The following is an 18,615-nucleotide window of genomic DNA, read 5'->3' on the forward strand; positions in this document are numbered from 1 at the left end:
AGCAGAAGGTGGACTGATTAATATATATAGAATAGTTATGTTTTAGTATTGTGTTGAAGATACGATTAATTAGTGTTTTGTAATATTCCTTCCCTTTCCAACACTGTTTTTCTAAGTAATTATTAATTTGAAGACTGTTTTTTTCAAAAATTGTATTCCTATTTTAATTATTTTTTCAATTTATGTATCTTATACACCAATACTGCCGCAAAATATAACTATCAGATACTATATATTCCATAATTGGGTCCACAACTAATTTTCAATTTATTTAGTATCTATTAAAACATGTGGTAGCCTTGATGCAAATCACAAATTATGATAACATATTATTTTCAGATACACAATATCCATTCAATTGTTATGTATATGATACACATTTACTATCAAATAATATGTTACAATTGGTACAAAACAATTAAGTTTCAATATATCTAGTATCATTTAACATTTTGAATCTTGTAACATTGCTTTAAATAAAAAAAAATCAACAATTGTTTATATAAAGTTAAAATTACACCTAATGGTAATATCTTATTGTGTATCAGATACAAAATATCCAACTAATTATTATTTATATGATACACATTTTAGTATCAAATAACAAATTTGAGTATATGTTACAATTGGTACAAAAAAATTAAGGTTCTATATATGTAGTATTTTTTAATAGGTTGAATATCGTAACATTGATTTAAATCATAAAAAAAACAATATTTAATTATCAAATACAATATATATTTTGATTGTTTGAATAAAAATTTTACTGTTTTTTCGAAGAACAGGGATAACGTTTCATAATTTGAAATTAAAAAATTATAATTCAATTAGAGGATTATGAATGATTGATTGAAGGAAGAAACATAAGCGTGATTTGTGGGAGTCAATTATAATTTCTATTTTAATTATAATTTCAGTTTTTAATCCCTTATTTAACGCATTAAACTGATAACAACAACTTAATAATTTAAATATCCGCCCGTTATTAATTAAAGTATCTACGCTACTATATTATGTATTCAAAAAACACTAAAAAAAGAGATTTTTGGTAATTAATGAAAGAGTAGAAAAAGGAAGTAATTTCTTTCTTATACTATGTCATTTGCCTAATTTTTACTTAAAATAATGTGTTATGATTTTAGATAATATATTATCTAGCTCATTATAAAACTGATAATTTTGTGTCAAACTTATGAGTACTTTAAATAATTTTTAGAACTTATGGGTAGAAATTATGTTTCATGAAAAATATTTCCAAAAACTATGGCCAAATACACATTAAAACTTCACCCAAAATCTAATTTCCCATACATATTTGGAAATATATGACCAAACACGAGCTTAATATATTCACTTAGTCACTTCAACTAAGGTTAATTTCAGTTGCACACTTTAACCTCAGTAAATAAAATGTGTATTGATAAAGGTACATATATTGATTAATTTTTTCCCTTGTTATTAAAAATTGTTGGTATAACTTGTTAGTCACAAATTAAAACTTGAGGACCTCCTCAATACATGAAGATGAAATCAATCCAAGAAGCCATCGCTAATGGAAAACCAGACACCCATCAACTACAAAAACTAACCTTGTTAACTACAAAAAGTAGTTGAAGCTGAAAGAGGTGATCAAGATGGTAACTGGATCGAACCTCAAATCGAAAAGGTTTAGATTTTCTTATACAAGGAACTTAAGAGTGCAATGTTGAGGCTGCATCATGCATCATCATCACCTGGTGTCTTGCATCACCTAAAGGTAAATAAAAGAGACTATACAGTCACTAATTAATGTTAGATTACGCTATTAGACACCTAAAAGTTGGCATAACACAAAAATTAAATTAGAAAAAAATAAATCAGAACCAAGGATGCCACGTCGGATCCATCATGCACAAGTTCCTTGGAGTAAGGGCAGCTTCAACCAACTCCGCTACACCCCTCTGCACAGATTGTGGCGGATCCATGCCATTCTCCTCCTATACAAGTTGAAAGAAGCCAAACACAACAATGTCACAATGCAGGCATTTAGATATTAACTGAAGCTAAACTTATCTATCTAAGCATATGATTTCAGTCACACACAGATATGTTTATATAATAATAGAATACACAGGAGATGGCTAATGCTTGATTTTATTGAAACAGGAAAGTGGTAATACCATTGGTGAGGAACTCAAAAGCTATATAAATAGCACCAAAAAGAAAATAAGTGGATACCTCTTCTGAGATGTATTGAGGGGCTATTCCATTGATCCGCCCAATGACATTCTCAACATTTGTAGCGACTTTTTGTGTGAAGTCCACAGGGTTCAGATTACCTGCCCCTACAACAGGGGCTAGAGGCATCCCAAGAGGTCTTCTCCAAGACCAAGAAAACAACTCATCTCGGAAAAACATTGCCAGATGATACCATAAGAGTTGGCTTTGCTGCAGATGGTAATTTATTTTAGTCAACAGCATTAAATTCGATCATTCCATTTGCATCATAAGCAGGATGGAAATCAGTTTGGAAAATTTTTCCAATGTTTTTAGCAAATAATATCTTGTTTGGAGACCTTCCACCAAGTTGGAGCATGAACGACAGAAAACTAGAAAGAGCCAACTGGATTGAAAACTGCTTTTTGAAAGCTCACATGTGATTGCCACTCAAGAGTGTTTTGTACATATACTGTGAGAATATGCTTTCTGTGACGAAACTTTTGGTGATCTCATTATATGCTTGAAGACGGAGATCAACAACCGCATCTGGTGAGATCTGTCCAGATATTGCTTGGTTGAGTTGCTCCTTGAAAAATGTGATTGGTAAGTCTGCTTCTCGGTCATTTCTTGCACAATGTTTCTCATAAACCTCCAAGAAAGTGCTGTACATCAAATCATCCTCTACTATGTGAACCTATATCATGAATTCACATGGAGTTATTCGAAAGAAAAAAGCTCAATATTGAAAAGTTATGATAATCAAACAACACAAAAAACTAGATATAAAGGCAGCTACTGTGAAGAATGCAATTTGCATCACTACAGCAATTATACTATAACTCAATAGAGCATGACTGCCTTATTTCTGGCTAATAGAGCAAAAAGGGGGAAATGTAACACTAGTTTATGAGGTGAAGAGGATTAGTTAATACCTGTGACCACACGGGTATAATAATAGGGGGCAGATGTGCCGTCGCCGGGACTCCTTGTGCTTATCAAACATCCGATTCATCACACGGAAAAGCTGTAGGATCCGCTCATCACTTCTGGCATTTGATGTTAAAGATGTCTGAACAATAAAATGGCATTTGGTGTTAAAGATGTCGAATGTCCATACATCTTCTCCAACACAGACAGACACACCTCATAAAGACCCTGCTTACGAGCAATATGAGCAAGCTCATTGACATTCCAAGCCTTGTCAAGATATCCAAGGTGATGCAACTGTGAATTTGTACCACCAAAATCCTTAAAAGCATCAATCACAGCATTATACTTTCTTTTTTTTTTATGACAAGGGAAACCCGCAGCTGCTACCCGTTGGGTGCGCACATCGTAAAACCCCCGCTCCTATGCAATAGCTCGCAAACCACATAGGAGAGGTTACCCATGCTAGGCAAGCCCAATGCGACGTGCTCGACCCAAAAGGCAAACCCTTGCTTTTGCTGGCAAGGAGTTTCAAACTTGAGACCTTCAACATGAAAGTCCAAGCCCAAACCACGGGGCCACCCCGAAGGGTATCACAGCATTATACATTTCATTCCTCCATTGATGTACATCATACCAAACAGATCAGCATTTGGTATCTTTAGCCTCCATGCCTCAAGGATGTCCTTAAGATCAGCATATAGGCTACCATGAACCCCAACAGAAGAATTTCCAGAGATTTTATTTCCATTGGTAATGTCCATGTGACCTTATCAATGTGATGGATTCTCCTGATAAAACTGAGAAGCAACATTATCCATGTGATAGATTCTCTGTTCCCCTCCCATTTCATTGCCGAAAAAGAGATCTTGTACCATGATGAAGATAGTCATCTAAGTTGTAGCCCGTAGACCTCATTCTTTCCAAGAGACCAAAAGCATGCTGTGCTTTATCTTGAGAACGGAGAAGGGACTGAAGCAATTTGTTGCAAATTCGTGGCATCAAGCGGACACCTCTCTCCAAAGTATATAGGAAGACCTCAACTGCTTGATCCAAGTTTCCTTCCTCACAAAGACTATGAATCAACATTACACAACTTGGGGCTGAAACCATGACATGAAACTCCACAAGTAAGGAAAAAATCTTCAAAGCCTCGTTTGGCTTGCATTCCTGACACATCCCAATCAACCAAATGTTGTAAGGTGATGAATCAAAGTCTACCCGTTTTAGGTCAATCTCAAGCAACCCTCTAACTACTTTTTCCAGATCACCTTTCTCTAAGTGTTTCTCAATTAACCCTATCACTTCACCATCTCGAACAGCATGGTTTCTCAAATACTGAAACCAAAGGCTAAACGCAATAGAGATCTGTCCCCTCCTACAGGACCAAGTCATAAGGGACTTGTAGACCTCTGCACTCGGCATGCAGCCATTCTTGCTCATTTGGTCAAAGAGTTTAAAAGATTCATCTACCCTGTCAACCCTTTGGAGACCATCAATAAGTGTCCCATATGTAATTGAATCGGGGAAATGCCCCTTGACTTGAAGCTCTTGAAAAAGCTTTAAAGCACCATTAATTATTCCTGATTTACATAATCCATTGATCAAAATATTATACGTAACTATATTTGGTACAAATCCACAATCAGCCAACTGCATAAGAAGCTTGTAAGCTTTAAGGATCTTACCTGTTTCACACAATTTCTCAATCATTTTTTGCAGGCTTACACTGTCAAGGACTCGATCAGCACCTTGAGAGAGACGAAGAAACAATGAAGGGTTTTTACCTATCTCCATTTTGTAAAACATTAGATGAGCCTCCTCAAGCTCACCGGCCTTACAAAGACCATCAATGAGAGTATTGAAAGTTACAACAGAAGGAAAACATCCTAGCTTTTCCATCTCATTGAAAATATGCCTAGCCTCCTCCACGAGGCCATTTCTGCACATTCCACAAATAACAATAGAGTAAGTATAGGTGTCTGGGAAGCAATCATTTTCTGATATTTCTAGCTGAAGTGAACGAGCTTGGTCTAAGATACCCACATCACAAAAGCCCTTGATCAGAGTATTATAACACTGTGTGTCTGGTTGCACACCTCTCCCTGTCATATCTCTTAACAAACTCAATGCCTCTTTCACCCTACCTGCACCGGATAAACCCCGAATCATAGTTGTGTACAATACAACATCGGGAACCACATTTTTTTCGAACAATTTTTTAAAGACAGATTGTGCTTCATCAATTCTCTTGGTTCTAACAAAACCATCAATCAGACATGTATATCCCTTTATATCTATTAGATAACCTTCATTTTCGAAAGACCTAAGAAGTGCATGTGTTTCATCAACCCTACCTAGTTTACAAAATCCATTAAGCAAGGCATTGTAAGTAACAAAATCTGGCCTACATCCTCTGGTCTTCATCACATTAAGCAGCCTATATGCATCATCAGTTCTCTTAGCCTGACATAACCCCGATAAAATAACCGTATAGGTAACCTTACTAGGCAATACACCTCTTTCAGTCATTTCATCAAATAGTGCGAGAGCATCATGAGTCCTGCCACTCTTACACAACCCATCAATCAAAATGCTAAAAGTAGAACTATTGGGCTGCGAATTCAACTTCAACATCACATTATAGACCGCTAAAGCTAACAAAATAGCATCTTTTTGAACCGCAATATGAAGAATCATATTGTAGGTATATATATTAGGTTTACAATCAAAATCTTTCATTCTACCAAAAGCCTCAACAGCCTTTTCTGCCTTATTTACCTTCCAATAACCCCAAATCAAAGCTGCAAAAGCGTTAGAAGCTATGGGTATGCCGGAAAACTTAAGTTTATCTAGAACATTCCAGTATAAATCGAAACCACCATCTTGTGCAAGCATATCCGCGATTAAATTTTTCGGAACCCAGCTCTGAAATCGCTTTCGTTTTGCAGCCCAGATGAAAAATCGAAAACCCAGTTCAGGATTCTTTCGTTTTTCTTCAAGAATAAAAGATATAATATTAGGACACAGGAAACGAACTAGTTTGTCAAGTGCTGGTTCCAGTGGATCCACTCTTTCGATGATGTTTAGGACCTCGTTGGATACCGCCATTTCCCGGGACGTAGAGAATGATTTCGAATAGACTGACCGAAAGATTGGAGAATGTAGGAGTTTCATGGCTTGAAAAAGAATGTAATGCTGATTTCCGGTATGAGTCTTCAGTGACTGAGTGGGGAATCATCAATAGGCCGCCATGAGAAGGAGACTTTGGTTCACTGTTTGTTAAGTTAATCAGAGATTTTGCGAGGGTGGACGGCGGTGTCACTGAGGTGACGGTATGGTAATTAGGATTTTAAGCTCTCTGAGTCAAAATAGCGATTGTGTTCCTCAAGTTTATAAAATTAAACTTAAACCCCTCTCTACTCTCCAACGCTACTATCGATTTTATTCTCTTAGAATTTTCTATTTTTGTATTTTATTCTCTAAAAGAAAATTTTCAATATTATTTAGTTATTTCATAATATAATTCATTTCTTTCTTCTTCTTTTTTCAAATAATCCTGAATTTGCTTGTGACTCCCATAAATGTTCTAATAATGTATTGCAGGTTCAAAATGAGCATTTTTGTCCTTAAATTTTTTATGCCTAGATAAAAACAAGATTTTTTTATTTAAATTTTATGCATTTTTCATAGTGAAAAATAATAATGATTTTAAATTATATCGCTTAAAGTGGTGAAAATTAATAAATAAACTAAAATAATATTAATTCATGATGAAAGTAGTATATATTAAATAATATTTTTTAATTATATTATATTAAAAAAAATTACGAATATTAGAGATTTAATTAATGGTCTTATATGATATATAATATGTTAATTTCAAATAGGGAAAAAAATCTGAAAAATATTTCAATTTTGATCGAAATTGTTGTTACGATACCAAATTTTATGGAGAACCTTTTACCTCCCTGCACTATTTAATAGTGTATTTTAAAGGTATATATGTGTCCACGTGGACACATTACTATTTATAATATTTATAATGATGCAATATTTATGATGTCCACGTGGGCACATATATACTTTTAATATACACTATTACATAATGCAAAGGGGTAAAAGGTCCTTTCCAATGTTCGGTATCGTAACAGGAATTTCGGTCAAAGTTCGAATATATTTCAGATTTTTTTCCCTTTAAAATATTATATAATAGAAATAATAATAATATAATAATCAAACAGTGAAATAAAGAGTATAAATAATATTTTTTGTAAATTTGAAAAAATATTCACCTTTTTATATTTGGAGAATAAAGAGTGGTTAGAGCATGAATTCTCTACTTTACTCTTTAAATATAGAGAATAGAAAGTGTAATGGAGATGGTCTAAAAAACATTATTCCAGACAATATAGTGTGAAACACAAATGCTCAAAGTCAAGTCATCTTCATTTGAGATTTTTATGCTCTAGCTTACTTAGTCCAACTTAATAATTATGAGGTGTTCATCAAGAAATTCTTTGATTTTTTTAAAGTTGAATTTCAAAAAATATGTTTTGCCATAAGATGAGAAATTGAATTTAGAATTTTTAAGAATTTGAATAATAACAAAGAAAAAATGTTTTCATTTTTTCACTTTAAATTACAGATAAAAAGTCAAAAGTAACTTCAATTTGTATTCATGATCAAATACAACTTCAATTTCTAAATATTATTTTTCATGTACAAAACAAAAGTTACTTTTATAAATTTCACAATGAAACATAGTCAAACACTCACTTAAATTTCAGATCTTATCTAATTGATCTATTTTGTACATAATTTAATAACAAAATTCAAACGTAAGTTGTGACACAACGCAATATTACTCTCTTCCTTAAATTACACCTTAATCTTTTTCTTCTTTTCATCCCCAAGCTTTATCCTTTCGGTGTTTATTTTGAACCATGTAGATTGGAAGAATAGTACAAAGTTTAAAGCTCTTTCATTTGTGAGATCAATTTTATCATTTGTAATATTGTTTTGTTGAATCAAACTTTGACTTGGAATGGGTGGAGCGAAAGTTGATTTTTCTTTAAAATGTTTTGGAATTATCAACAATTTAGAAATATATTCATATAATTTGACTTATAAATCAAACATTAGAAAATAAGTTTAGAAAACATTTTTTAAAGAAAAAAATATACATACCAAACACATCCAATGAAAAAAAAAACAATTCTTTGTACTAAACTTAACACAGTTTCTATTTTAATTTGTTTTGTTTTACTTTTTTTTTAGCTTATTTTAAGAAATTATTTCTTTTCTTTTTTGGTAATTATCTAATTTTAGATTTTCACATATTTAAAATCATAATATTAAAGAATACTTTGGTACATATATTTAATTTAAGTTCATAAGTTCAAAAATATTTTCTATTCATTTAACCATATATTAAGTCAAATCATAGAAACAAATTAAATAGGAGAAATTATTAAATAGAAAACTACGGGAGCATATATGCATGACGAAACAAATCCAGGGGCATATATGCACTTTGGCGTAACTAAGGGGTCTGTAGGTGGTTTTGAACAATTCTGGGGTCCAAACAGAATCCCGAACGCGAAGTCTGTCGCACCACTATTCTCACCCGCCGTTGTCACCAGCGAATTCTCTGCAACTTCCACCGAGTAATTTTCATGTTACATCTGTTCTATGGTGGTAAAGTGTAGAAACTTCAGAATGAATTTCGAACTTGGATATTAATTTGTTATGATAAATGAAGATATGTCAGATTCAACGAGGCAGCGATAATGGATGAAGCTCTTTCATCTGATAATAGGACGCAGGTTTTCTGAACTAACGATGATCTCTTATATCTGCAATCATCAATTTAGATCTTATGTACTATACATATTTGTTTTTTCGCTAGGCTATTCTCGCTAGATAGTGATAAAGCTTCAACGAAACTGGTACTAATTGATGACAATTATTAATCTTGTTTTGAAGACGAGGATGGAAGTTTTTCCTCAACTGTTCTTCTAGATAAGCACATACAAAGGAATGCGCATCGATTTTGCATTTTCTCCAAAATTGTCCTAGTACTTATTTATGAGGATTTAGGAATATGTAGTAATGTAGATAGGATATTGATCTTGCAAACACTTAGCTGAAAACTGTGTATTAACAGCTGCTAGTTGATTCATATTGCTCAATTAGGGCGATTATGTGGTATGAAGTTTTGGACATGCGGTACTTGTATATTCTTTCAGTCTGAAATTTGAAATGAGCGTTACGCTTAGCTAGCTGCTTGCCATCATATAAGGTTTAACAATTTACTTTACTATGAATTTATCTTTTTTATCATCTCTTATGACTTTAGCTTTCAATTGATTGAACTTCTCTTGGAGCAAATCAGAAGAAACATCACAATGCAAATAACGGAGAACACATCAAGTTAAGGTACTAGAGAGTAAAAGAGCTCCCAAAACCTTCCTGGAGCTATTGCATGAGTGTAGAATTTCCCTGGCTTCTAGATGCTATCTATCTCAATTCAGTGAGATTGTTTAACGAACCTCTCTCCATATTATAAATGGGGAAAATGCACACATGTATTCCTTCCCACCATATGTACCAACCTCTTTAAGAGCAGCAGAAGGGCCTCCAAACTCCACCTGATGCCCGCCGTCGTTTTGCAGAGTTTGTGGTTTCATCTAAATATACATGTATGCTATGTGGGATGTGTTTCTGTGCGATCTGATTCCAAACCATCCACAATGATACCTGCTCCATAATATTTGTTGCTTGATTTGTTAAGAGGTGCAAGCGAATTGAATGGGTGGTCAGTCCTGTCTTTACTCATTGATATCTTGTACTTGAGCATTATTTAGTTGCTTGTCCATGCCCCTTCTGTACTTACAATAGTTGATATAGTCGTACCAATCTGACTTAAATTGTAAATTTGTAGATTCCAGCCCTTTTCTCGAGCACCTGTTGTCGTATAATGTTTATTTCACATCTTACTGAATCTGATATTGGATTTTTCAGTTCTAACAGACTCTTCAACAAATTAGTTGACAATGAAATGACCTTTTTCTCACCTTGTAATTTCCCATTGTTCTGCCTTCGCCTCAAATTGCAACTGTTTCCACTTGGTATCACACAGAGGGCATCTTTTACAGTATGTAATATTTTCTTTCTTGAGAAACAAACCTCCCACACCCTGTTGTCTCAAGTTTCACGACTTTTGGCCAATTTTCACTGTTTTTAGGTGAGGTGTTTTTAAAATACGCTAGGCATTTTTTCAGCATACTATTCATAATCAGCTTAAGATGATACTTCGAGGAAGTCTAGGAAAATTTCTTTCACATGGATGTTCTCATCAGTGTCCTATTGACTAGAAACAGAAACAGAAACTTTGCAATTTGGCTTGGTAAGTTAAAGCTTCTACATTTGTTTGCAGTCATTACAAGATGGATATGCCAGCTTAAGTAATCCAGGCTTATATAGAGACTCTCTTTACTTTAAGATTACTGCTATCCTCTAATCATGATCTTTCTCATCTTTTTACAGTTGTGTTAATATGCATTTTTCTTGTATTGCATACTCTCTTTGTCCTCTGCATGTTAACAATGTTCGAATATAACCATAGAAATTCGACGGAAAATGAGGGAACATTTTTATGCCTGTTTACAGTAGCACTTGGAGAAGATTCTCAGGGTTCTCCATTCTTAAGAAGGTAACTTTGTAAGGCTTAATGCACATACATAACTGAATTTTCATTTGTTTAACTATTAATTGTGCAAAAAACAATCTACTTTAGAGCTAAGACATGGGAGTGGCCCATGGCCCAACTGCTATAGTTAATAAACGGCTGCGAGTTCCTGAATCACTTTTCTTACTCTGATCAGATAACCATTGGCTATTGGCTGCTGATGGAAGAAGGCGAAAGGTATGATGAACAACTTTAATACTTTATCTACAGCAATATATGTAGCAACTTAATTTTATAATCTGGCATTGTAGGTGTAGCTTTTTTATCTTGCTTTCTATTTATCTCTTCATCTTATAATTGGGAATGCTTTACTTTAGAGTTGAGAAAAAGGTGCAACTCTCAATAAGAATTTCAGCTATTAGTGGATGCTATATAGACTGACCTTTTTTCCACGTGCTATTTCCCCTTAAGAGGTGAGCTGCTTATTGTGGATTTGTTCATAACTAGTCTTGCAGCGTGAATAAAAGAAGCTTTTTACTGCATATTGGTGGAGTCTGTCAAAGCAAATTTTCCTTTATTTTGAAGAATAATCATAAAACCTGCAATTTTAAAGTCTATTTTCGGGATAAAAAGAGCACTCATATTAGCATTAGTTTCGTCATTTTCAGATGTGATAGACTTGTGATGGAATGTATGCGTCCACTATCAGTCAACGGACCAGGTCCCTTGACTCAGCAAGAACAGTACTGAAGTGTAAACGATGAAGAGAAAACAACACAAGCAGTTTACATGGAAACCTCCTTGACATGATTTTCAACTGTTTTCACTAGTTTTCCCAAGCAAAAGTGAAATACAAATTACAACCACAAAATGAGATTATGCTATTAATCTCAAAGTAAGTAATAACCCTATTACTTGCCGAGTCTAAGCAGATACCACACTGCTCACTAAGCTATCAAACCTAGATAACTTATACTTAACTAAGCAGATATCACACTGCTCACTAAGCTATCAAACCTAGATAACTTAGACTTCAACTAAGCAGATACAACACTGTCCACTAAATCAGCTAGCTCCTATCTGACTTAGAATTTGACTAAGCAGATACAACATTGCCCACTAAATTAGTTAACTCTAATCGATTTAGACTTTTACAAACCAAACAAAAGATTTGAATCCTTTATAGATTAGGAACAGATTTACAATGTAATCACAGAAGTATGAATCCTAAGACAACAATGACACATGCAACTCTCTATCACGTCATGTTGCTCTTTTGGAGGATACTTCACGAAAGTGAGTTTTTGCTTGTGTACTTGAGAATTTTCAAGATGTAAAAACTAAGGTTGTGTCTATTGAAATAAACCTTATAAAATGATAGACACAAAACTCAAACTCAACAAAGATGCTTCAGCACTCTATCAAGATCCCTTTGTTGAGCATGAGTATTGTTCTTCCTTGAAGATGACCTTTTCTTTTGAGCTTATGAATTTTCAGAAATTCACAACTTTGTTTGCCAAATCTTGAGTTTGTGTTTTGGAGAAGAGACTATATCAAAATGGACACAAACCCTTGGGACAAGGTCATTGGTTGAAAGCCTGCTATTATGAAAAGCTGTGCACCAACCACATCAGAGTTGACAGCTTTTTGACAGCTGTCTTTTCGTCCTTTTCTCGTACACAAACTTTTCGAGACTAGGTCCCTTGTTGCATTCTTTAAAAAGACTTGCTATCTCTCTCTCTCTTCTTGAATGAATAATGTTGTTTGTTTATTGTTGTATATATCAGTTACAAACAAGGGTTTTTGACCACTTAAACAAACAACTTCGTCCGCCCTTCCTATTGGTGAAGTACGCTACACATCTCACCAACCAACCTGACAAGACAGCTGTAAAGATAGCTTTACAATTGTGCACCACTTTGAATTTGGACGGAAGTACTCTGACAAGGACCGGGTCCCTGCATTTGTGAGGATCATCAAAACACTAGAATATAACATTTTCCCTCTTTTTGATGAAGACACACAAATATTCCTCATGTTGTGTTTATTCATTCATTTCCCTTTTCATCAATCCCAATACTAGAAGACCTATTCCTGGATCTGGTCCCTTGTTAGATTCCTAAGTTTGTTAAATCATCAAAACTTAACATCAGCTTCAAAGTAACAACTTGTATTCCTACTTCCTTCCAATCAGATTTCGTGAAGAAAAACTCTGGTATAACTAGGCGATCGAGCTAGCCCAGCTAACACGAAACCATACTATTTCCATTTAATTAGTGATACTTTGATAGGAAGAGGTGATAAACGGAGACAAATTGGGAACTTTAGACTCTAGTTCTGTCCTTCACTTCATTGGTTAGTAAATTTGTTCAATTTTTTCGAGTAAAATGTGAAAGCAAATGGACATTTGGGATTTTACATGTCTCAAAGCCACGATGCTCTGACGTGGGAAAAACAATTCAATTTCTACATAAGGTGCATTCCTATAGATTAATCTCTTTTCCTTTTCTATTTCCAGTAAGAATTTCACGTGCTATTTTGTTCCCTTAATGGTTGTTCATGAACTTTTTTTATCTGCATGTTGGTGGAGTTTGCCAAAGCAATATTGCCTTCATAGTTAAATAGTGGCTTTGGTGTTATAGATTTATAAATTAAATTCGAACATTATCTAGAAAAAAAGGTGCCTTGTTTGAATGGTTATCATCACTAATATTGCCACTAAAATGTTTCTTCAACTAGGCAATCATAGGTAACACGAAATCGTCCTGTCTCCAATTAATTAATGTCGCCATATTTTGAAAGGAATAAATAAAAAGGGAGGGAGTTTTTTTAGTCCACACTCATTTTTTAGAAGTTTTTACTTGCCCTTTCGTACTATGCAAATGGGAGAAAATGTGATTAGGGACTCTTTCGAATGCTTATTAAACACCCTCTCTTAAGCAAAGCCAATCACTTAAGCAAATAGCTGCCCATATTAATTAGATTGACTTCAATTCTTTAATCTCAAGCTAAAAATATCTTTTGATATGAGTTCTTTTTTTAAATTTTTTTATATAGTTCAATTTCTTTCCTAAATGGATTGATCAACCTCTTTCATTAAATTTGAATATTGTTAAGGACCTCGTATTAATCCTATAGTACATCATGATATTATTTGAGAGTCAAATTGTCAGGGCTTTAATTTGGTTATGTTGGACTCGAACAGCACAAATCATGTTAATTTTCTTATTTAATTGCTTAGGGTAAGGTCATAATCAAACCAAAAGGAATTATGGTGAATATTCACACCCACATAGTTGGATTATAAAATGATTGTGCTAAAAAACACATTGATGCTACATATACATTACAAGGGAAAAACTTGATTACATACGCCAAGAATGATATCTTAGATATTCGATCCTTTTCTAATTGTCATCATGCATCTATTGGCCTTAGTTGACAAATATAAAAATGGTATCTTCTGCCTTCTAATTGAACCTTGTCCACACTTTCGTATATAAAAATCGAAACATCTTCGATGTCAATTATCAAAATTAAATTATATTACACCATCTAGGCAGTTGGGCTTTTTCAACTTGGCTGCTCTTCTTCTTGTTCATATTAATATGATACAAAAATTAGTAATGTCGTAAGTTTACTATAATAATGGGTAAAGTTTTATGACCACACACATGAAATTTAACAGAGTAGTGGAATAAGAGTAGTGGTTAAAATAACTTGTGAGCAATGAAACGTTGCCGCCAACTTCCGTACTGTTCTCCAGTTGATATCTGACTGCAAAATAATAATTATAACACCATAGTAATTAATGTGACCTGATATTACAGTATTAATGGCTGAGGATGGACGGTGCCTTGTTACGATATATTTAAGCATTTTGGATGTACGTACGTACCGAAAAAATCATAGCTTTTTGGTTTGTTTATAATATACTCTCCTTCCCATATTAAATGACCATCTTATTAAAATTAATTATTTCATATTAATTGATTACTTACTAAATCGGGATAGAATTAATTTAAAAAATTATATTTTATACCTACTATTAATATAGCCTTTTGAACATGAATAATTTTCAATACTAGTTATTTCTAGTAAAGTTAATTAATTTATTAATAATTTCTTAATTATAATGTAAAACAGAAAGTGTCCCTCTAACAAGGGATAGAGAGAGTGTACCACACAACAAACCACCTTGAGAAGTTAAAGATATGATGTAATGTAAGCATCAAATATAAAGTATGATGAAGCACATGGTGCAACCTCCTCTCAACTTTGGGATTTTATTTTCCAAGTATGGTGGCATGTAAGATATTGTACGTATAAAATGAAATTTTTCCTACGCACAGATAAATGGAGTTATCTTTCCTTTCCCTTAATTTTCGGTATATTTTTTGGGTTTGTCTTATCAGATTACCACTTACAATAGAATTAGGATAAAGATATAGATCAACGACACACAAAAGCAATTATTTACTTTAGTAATGCATTATCTACGGCACATAAAATTTGTATGTTGAAACTTGAGGACTTTATGAAGTGGCATAGCTCTTACTCATGGCCACGTCTGATTAGGCGAAAAAAAAGCAATTCAGCCTTCCACATGGGTTGCACTCTTACATTCATTTTTCATTGGACATAATAGTACATTTCTTTTAACTTTTTAAAAGGACATAAATAGATAATTAAATTTATATAAATTTGAATAAAATAAATATATACGTAGTGTTGTAATTAATATAAGATGCATATGTCTATTTGTTTAACTTTATGCAAGTTCAAGTGTCTATTTATGCACACTCAAAATTAAAGGACATAAATACCATGAAATCAAGTTAAATGACACGTTTATACCTTTTTGGATTGACTTCTAATTTATTTTAACTTAAAACTAAGTGCTTAGAAACATTCTTTCACATTATTAGAACAAAACAAAAATACTTTGATTTATAAAAACACTTGAAATAAGTCAATCCAAATATGGTGTATTTCTTTCTCTTCTACATTTTTTCTTTCTTATGTGTGGAGGTGTAAATAATTTTTTGAATAATGAAGTTACCCAAAAGATTTTGGTATCCCTTTCTAAAATACAGTTTATAATATTGAAAAACTAAATAAAGTACTTGCTACAAAGTGTAAAATATATATATATATAACAACTTATATATTAACATATGTGCATTCAGACTTCAAAAATTTGGCGGGCGTATTGTATTTCTCCTTTTATATAACTGCTTATGGTGAGTCGATTTAGGCCTACTCACGCAGATTAAAAAAGATAATCTCAAATTATGCACATAAAAACTCTTGAGGAGATATTCAATCCTTTAATAATTGTCATCAATAAGGCATTACTTGACAAATAAAAATGATCCAAGCCTCACGCCACTAAACCTTGTCTACACTTTAATATTATTTATTTACAAAAACTGCTAATATTATCTCAACCAACCATCTTTAATTAGTACACTTCCTGTTTTCTTTTTCCTATAGTGCTCTCTCTTCATGCAGCTTTTTTAATCAAAAAAACAAGAAAACAGAGATTCCCAGGCCACATGGATACCAATTCTTGAAAGTGTCCAAAAAATTGGCCGACTTTGGTCAATTGAGTTCACATGCAAAAGTTGGTATATTTTCTGCTTGCCGGCGGCAACAATAACTTTTGACGGATTGTAGGCCAAAAAACTGTCTTCAATTCTTATAGATAAAAAAAATAACAGCTAGAATGGTGATCATCAAGCTTGTTAAGAATGATAATGGACCATAGGCTAAAACGCCACTGCTACTAATCAATGAAACGTTACTGCCACCACCAGGGTATTGTCCTCCAGATGATTTCTGACTGCAACATTAATAACATCATTATATATTAATTCATTATCAAATTAATATTTTTTTAAGGTTGACATAATATAACATGGACGGTGCCTCGATTTGTTAGGGACATAAGTAAGCACTTTGAATATACCTAACATGAAAACCATATAGATATTTTTTATTAAAATATATAAGACACAACAAACCGACTATAGGAAGAAAAAGATGTAAGGCTTATGTATGGTACAACGCACATGGGACCCAATTAATACCCCACCTTACTCTCAACTTAAGGTTTGCTTCAAATGAAACCAACAATATAATCCTTTTTTGGTGTGACCCATTAAAGATTATCAAAAGGTACGTAAATGCTCCCATTTCCGACAACAACTTCAATTACATCATCCTCAAAACATTTGCAACCATGCATGTTACTTGTTCAACAAATGTCCACCTAAAAAAGCTCTTTTGCATGCATATTACTATATTTTTTACTTAATCATGCACATCGGATACATTGATTAAAGTGTATCGTAGAAATGTTAAAATATCAATAGTTAAATGTATTTATATAACTAAACTCTTTTAATTTCTATCAAACATCCTATGTTTATTGCGTATAAAGGTCTACTTAAAACTCCAAACCTTAACCCATGTTCATATATAGGAGAAAGAGAAATTAGTTGAAAATACTAATAACCCCAAAACATTTTTAAAAACTAACCAAACTTCATGATCGACAAATAATGAAAATTTTCAAAAATCTATGTCTAATTTTTTTAAATTTAATCCAAATTTTACGGGCGAATGGACAAGCTTAAGTTAATACAAATTGAGAAAAGAATATTGGAGAAAGAGAGTGTATATATATATATACCTAGTTGAAGGAGCAGGACAAAATGTGATGACATAATCTGCAGAAGCACAAGTGAAGGTGCTGGTTCCATCATCATATGCATAGCTGTATGCGCGTGGGCATGAATTCTTGAAGAATTCCGAGTAATCAGTTGGCTTGCATGTATCAGGCGTAGCATAGGCCCCACTACAACAATATCTTGGATCCCCAAACGCTTCACACGCGCTTTTGCACGCCACGCACTCATCGGCACCTTCACCGGTACTCATCAGCTTCAGCTCTGCTGGACATGGCCCATTAAGATCAACAACACACCCAGTTGCAGAACAGTTTCCGGAACCAGTCCCACCTTGTGGGGTTATTAACATGGGCAAGTTATAACCATCCACTAGACTAACGTCGTAGAAGTCGAGCCCATCGGCACCGTTGAGTGTGAACTCCGCTAAAGTCGCCGGCGGAGCAGCTCCGCCGGTGCACTCTAGTGTTCCGGAGCCGCAATCACCTGTTACGCAAGTAAATTTACCTGTAGTGGAATCTTGGGAGCAAAAAGACCGACCCCATAAACGGCCTGACCAACCCGCCGGAACAGAAACGGGAATGGCCTGTCCTGGATTCAGCTGAAATCCAGTAGGAGAAATCGGGGATGTTCCAGCACCGGATAATATCCCCGGCCATACTGTATAACTGCACTGGTTTACTAATGTAAATGTTGCTGATGACACCCCTGTTTTTTTCCAAAAAAAAAAATTTAACAAAAATGAATACCAAAACTTCAAACTTCATAACAACAATTATCAACCAGAACCAAAAACTTACCTGAAATTAGGAAAACGAAACATAAAGTGAGCAGGGGAAGAAGAAAAACTTGAGCTTTCTCCATGGAATTGATGTTGCTCTGTTTTCTGTAAGTTATTTGAAGAGAATGAGAAAGAATAAATTTGGCAATGTGGAGGAATAGCCAGTGAAATGAATCTTAGAAGTATCAGGTTTTCGCAGTCAGAGATATTTATAGGGAAAACTTAGAACCGACGTTAAAGGGAACACAACACCGCCAGAGGGTAAGGTCGGCTCCGCTCAAAATGGGTTGTAATAAATTAAGAGAAGACAGCGCAGAGCTAAT

General features: G+C 33.8%; 3 protein-coding genes and 1 long non-coding RNA gene across 8 annotated transcripts in view; 1 reads left to right on the top strand and 3 right to left on the bottom strand.

The window, feature by feature from the left end:
* Positions 1-1,593: 1,593 nt before the first annotated feature.
* The window catches only part of LOC125847672 (uncharacterized), a 126,383-nt gene continuing 109,361 nt past the window's right edge, over positions 1,594-18,615 (bottom strand). The window contains exons 34-35 of one of the 3 annotated variants that reach the window (XM_049527328.1): positions 2,218-2,427; positions 1,594-1,976 (exon numbers count right to left, since the gene is read on the bottom strand). In XM_049527328.1, the coding sequence (XP_049383285.1) occupies positions 1,857-1,976; positions 2,218-2,427 (330 nt within the window). In that variant the 3' untranslated portion in view covers positions 1,594-1,856. Of the gene's footprint in view, positions 1,977-2,217; positions 2,556-18,615 lie in introns of those variants that run through there. The other 2 variants (XM_049527327.1, XM_049527330.1) reach the window with 2 other exon arrangements.
* LOC125847673 (pentatricopeptide repeat-containing protein At1g79540) lies at positions 3,167-6,446 on the bottom strand. Of its 2 annotated transcripts, XM_049527332.1 has the most exons (2): positions 4,815-6,446; positions 3,167-4,709 (listed from the first exon to the last, which is right to left on the bottom strand). In XM_049527332.1, exons 1-2 carry the CDS (start codon positions 6,301-6,303, stop codon positions 3,976-3,978), a joined length of 2,223 nt encoding a protein of 740 aa, XP_049383289.1. In that variant the 5' UTR covers positions 6,304-6,446; the 3' UTR covers positions 3,167-3,975. The 2 variants fall into 2 exon arrangements, with proteins under 2 accessions (XP_049383289.1, XP_049383288.1); XM_049527331.1 differs by having other exon boundaries at positions 3,167-6,446.
* On the top strand, positions 10,336-15,002 carry LOC125847686 (uncharacterized). 2 transcript variants are annotated; one of them, XR_007444459.1, is made up of 4 exons: positions 10,336-10,537; positions 11,016-11,056; positions 13,203-13,294; positions 14,966-15,002. It is a non-coding gene; the product is annotated as an uncharacterized LOC125847686 (long non-coding RNA). The 2 variants fall into 2 exon arrangements; XR_007444458.1 differs by lacking the exon at positions 14,966-15,002 and having other exon boundaries at positions 10,340-10,537; positions 13,203-13,359.
* Positions 16,057-18,605, bottom strand: LOC125847680 (pathogenesis-related thaumatin-like protein 3.5). Its single transcript, XM_049527339.1, has 3 exons — positions 18,312-18,605; positions 17,517-18,219; positions 16,057-16,664 (listed from the first exon to the last, which is right to left on the bottom strand). Exons 1-3 carry the CDS (start codon positions 18,373-18,375, stop codon positions 16,514-16,516), a joined length of 918 nt encoding a protein of 305 aa, XP_049383296.1. The 5' UTR covers positions 18,376-18,605; the 3' UTR covers positions 16,057-16,513.

Source organism: Solanum stenotomum, chromosome 12 (assembly GCF_019186545.1).
Source record: "Solanum stenotomum isolate F172 chromosome 12, ASM1918654v1, whole genome shotgun sequence".
NCBI classification, from domain to species: domain Eukaryota; kingdom Viridiplantae; phylum Streptophyta; class Magnoliopsida; order Solanales; family Solanaceae; genus Solanum; species Solanum stenotomum.

Bases quoted from the DNA above. Each gene is read 5' to 3' on its own strand.
- LOC125847673 (XM_049527331.1), bottom strand. From the start codon at position 6,303: ATGAAACTCCTACATTCTCCAATCTTTCGGTCAGTCTATTCGAAATCA.
- LOC125847680 (XM_049527339.1), bottom strand. From the start codon at position 18,375: ATGGAGAAAGCTCAAGTTTTTCTTCTTCCCCTGCTCACTTTATGTTTC. The intron at 18,220-18,311 runs GTAAGTTTTTGG...GGAAAAAAACAG, and splicing joins TTTCGTTTTCCTAATTTCAG to GGGTGTCATCAGCAACATTT. The intron at 16,665-17,516 runs GTATATATATAT...TTAATGTTGCAG, and splicing joins TGTCCTGCTCCTTCAACTAG to TCAGAAATCATCTGGAGGAC.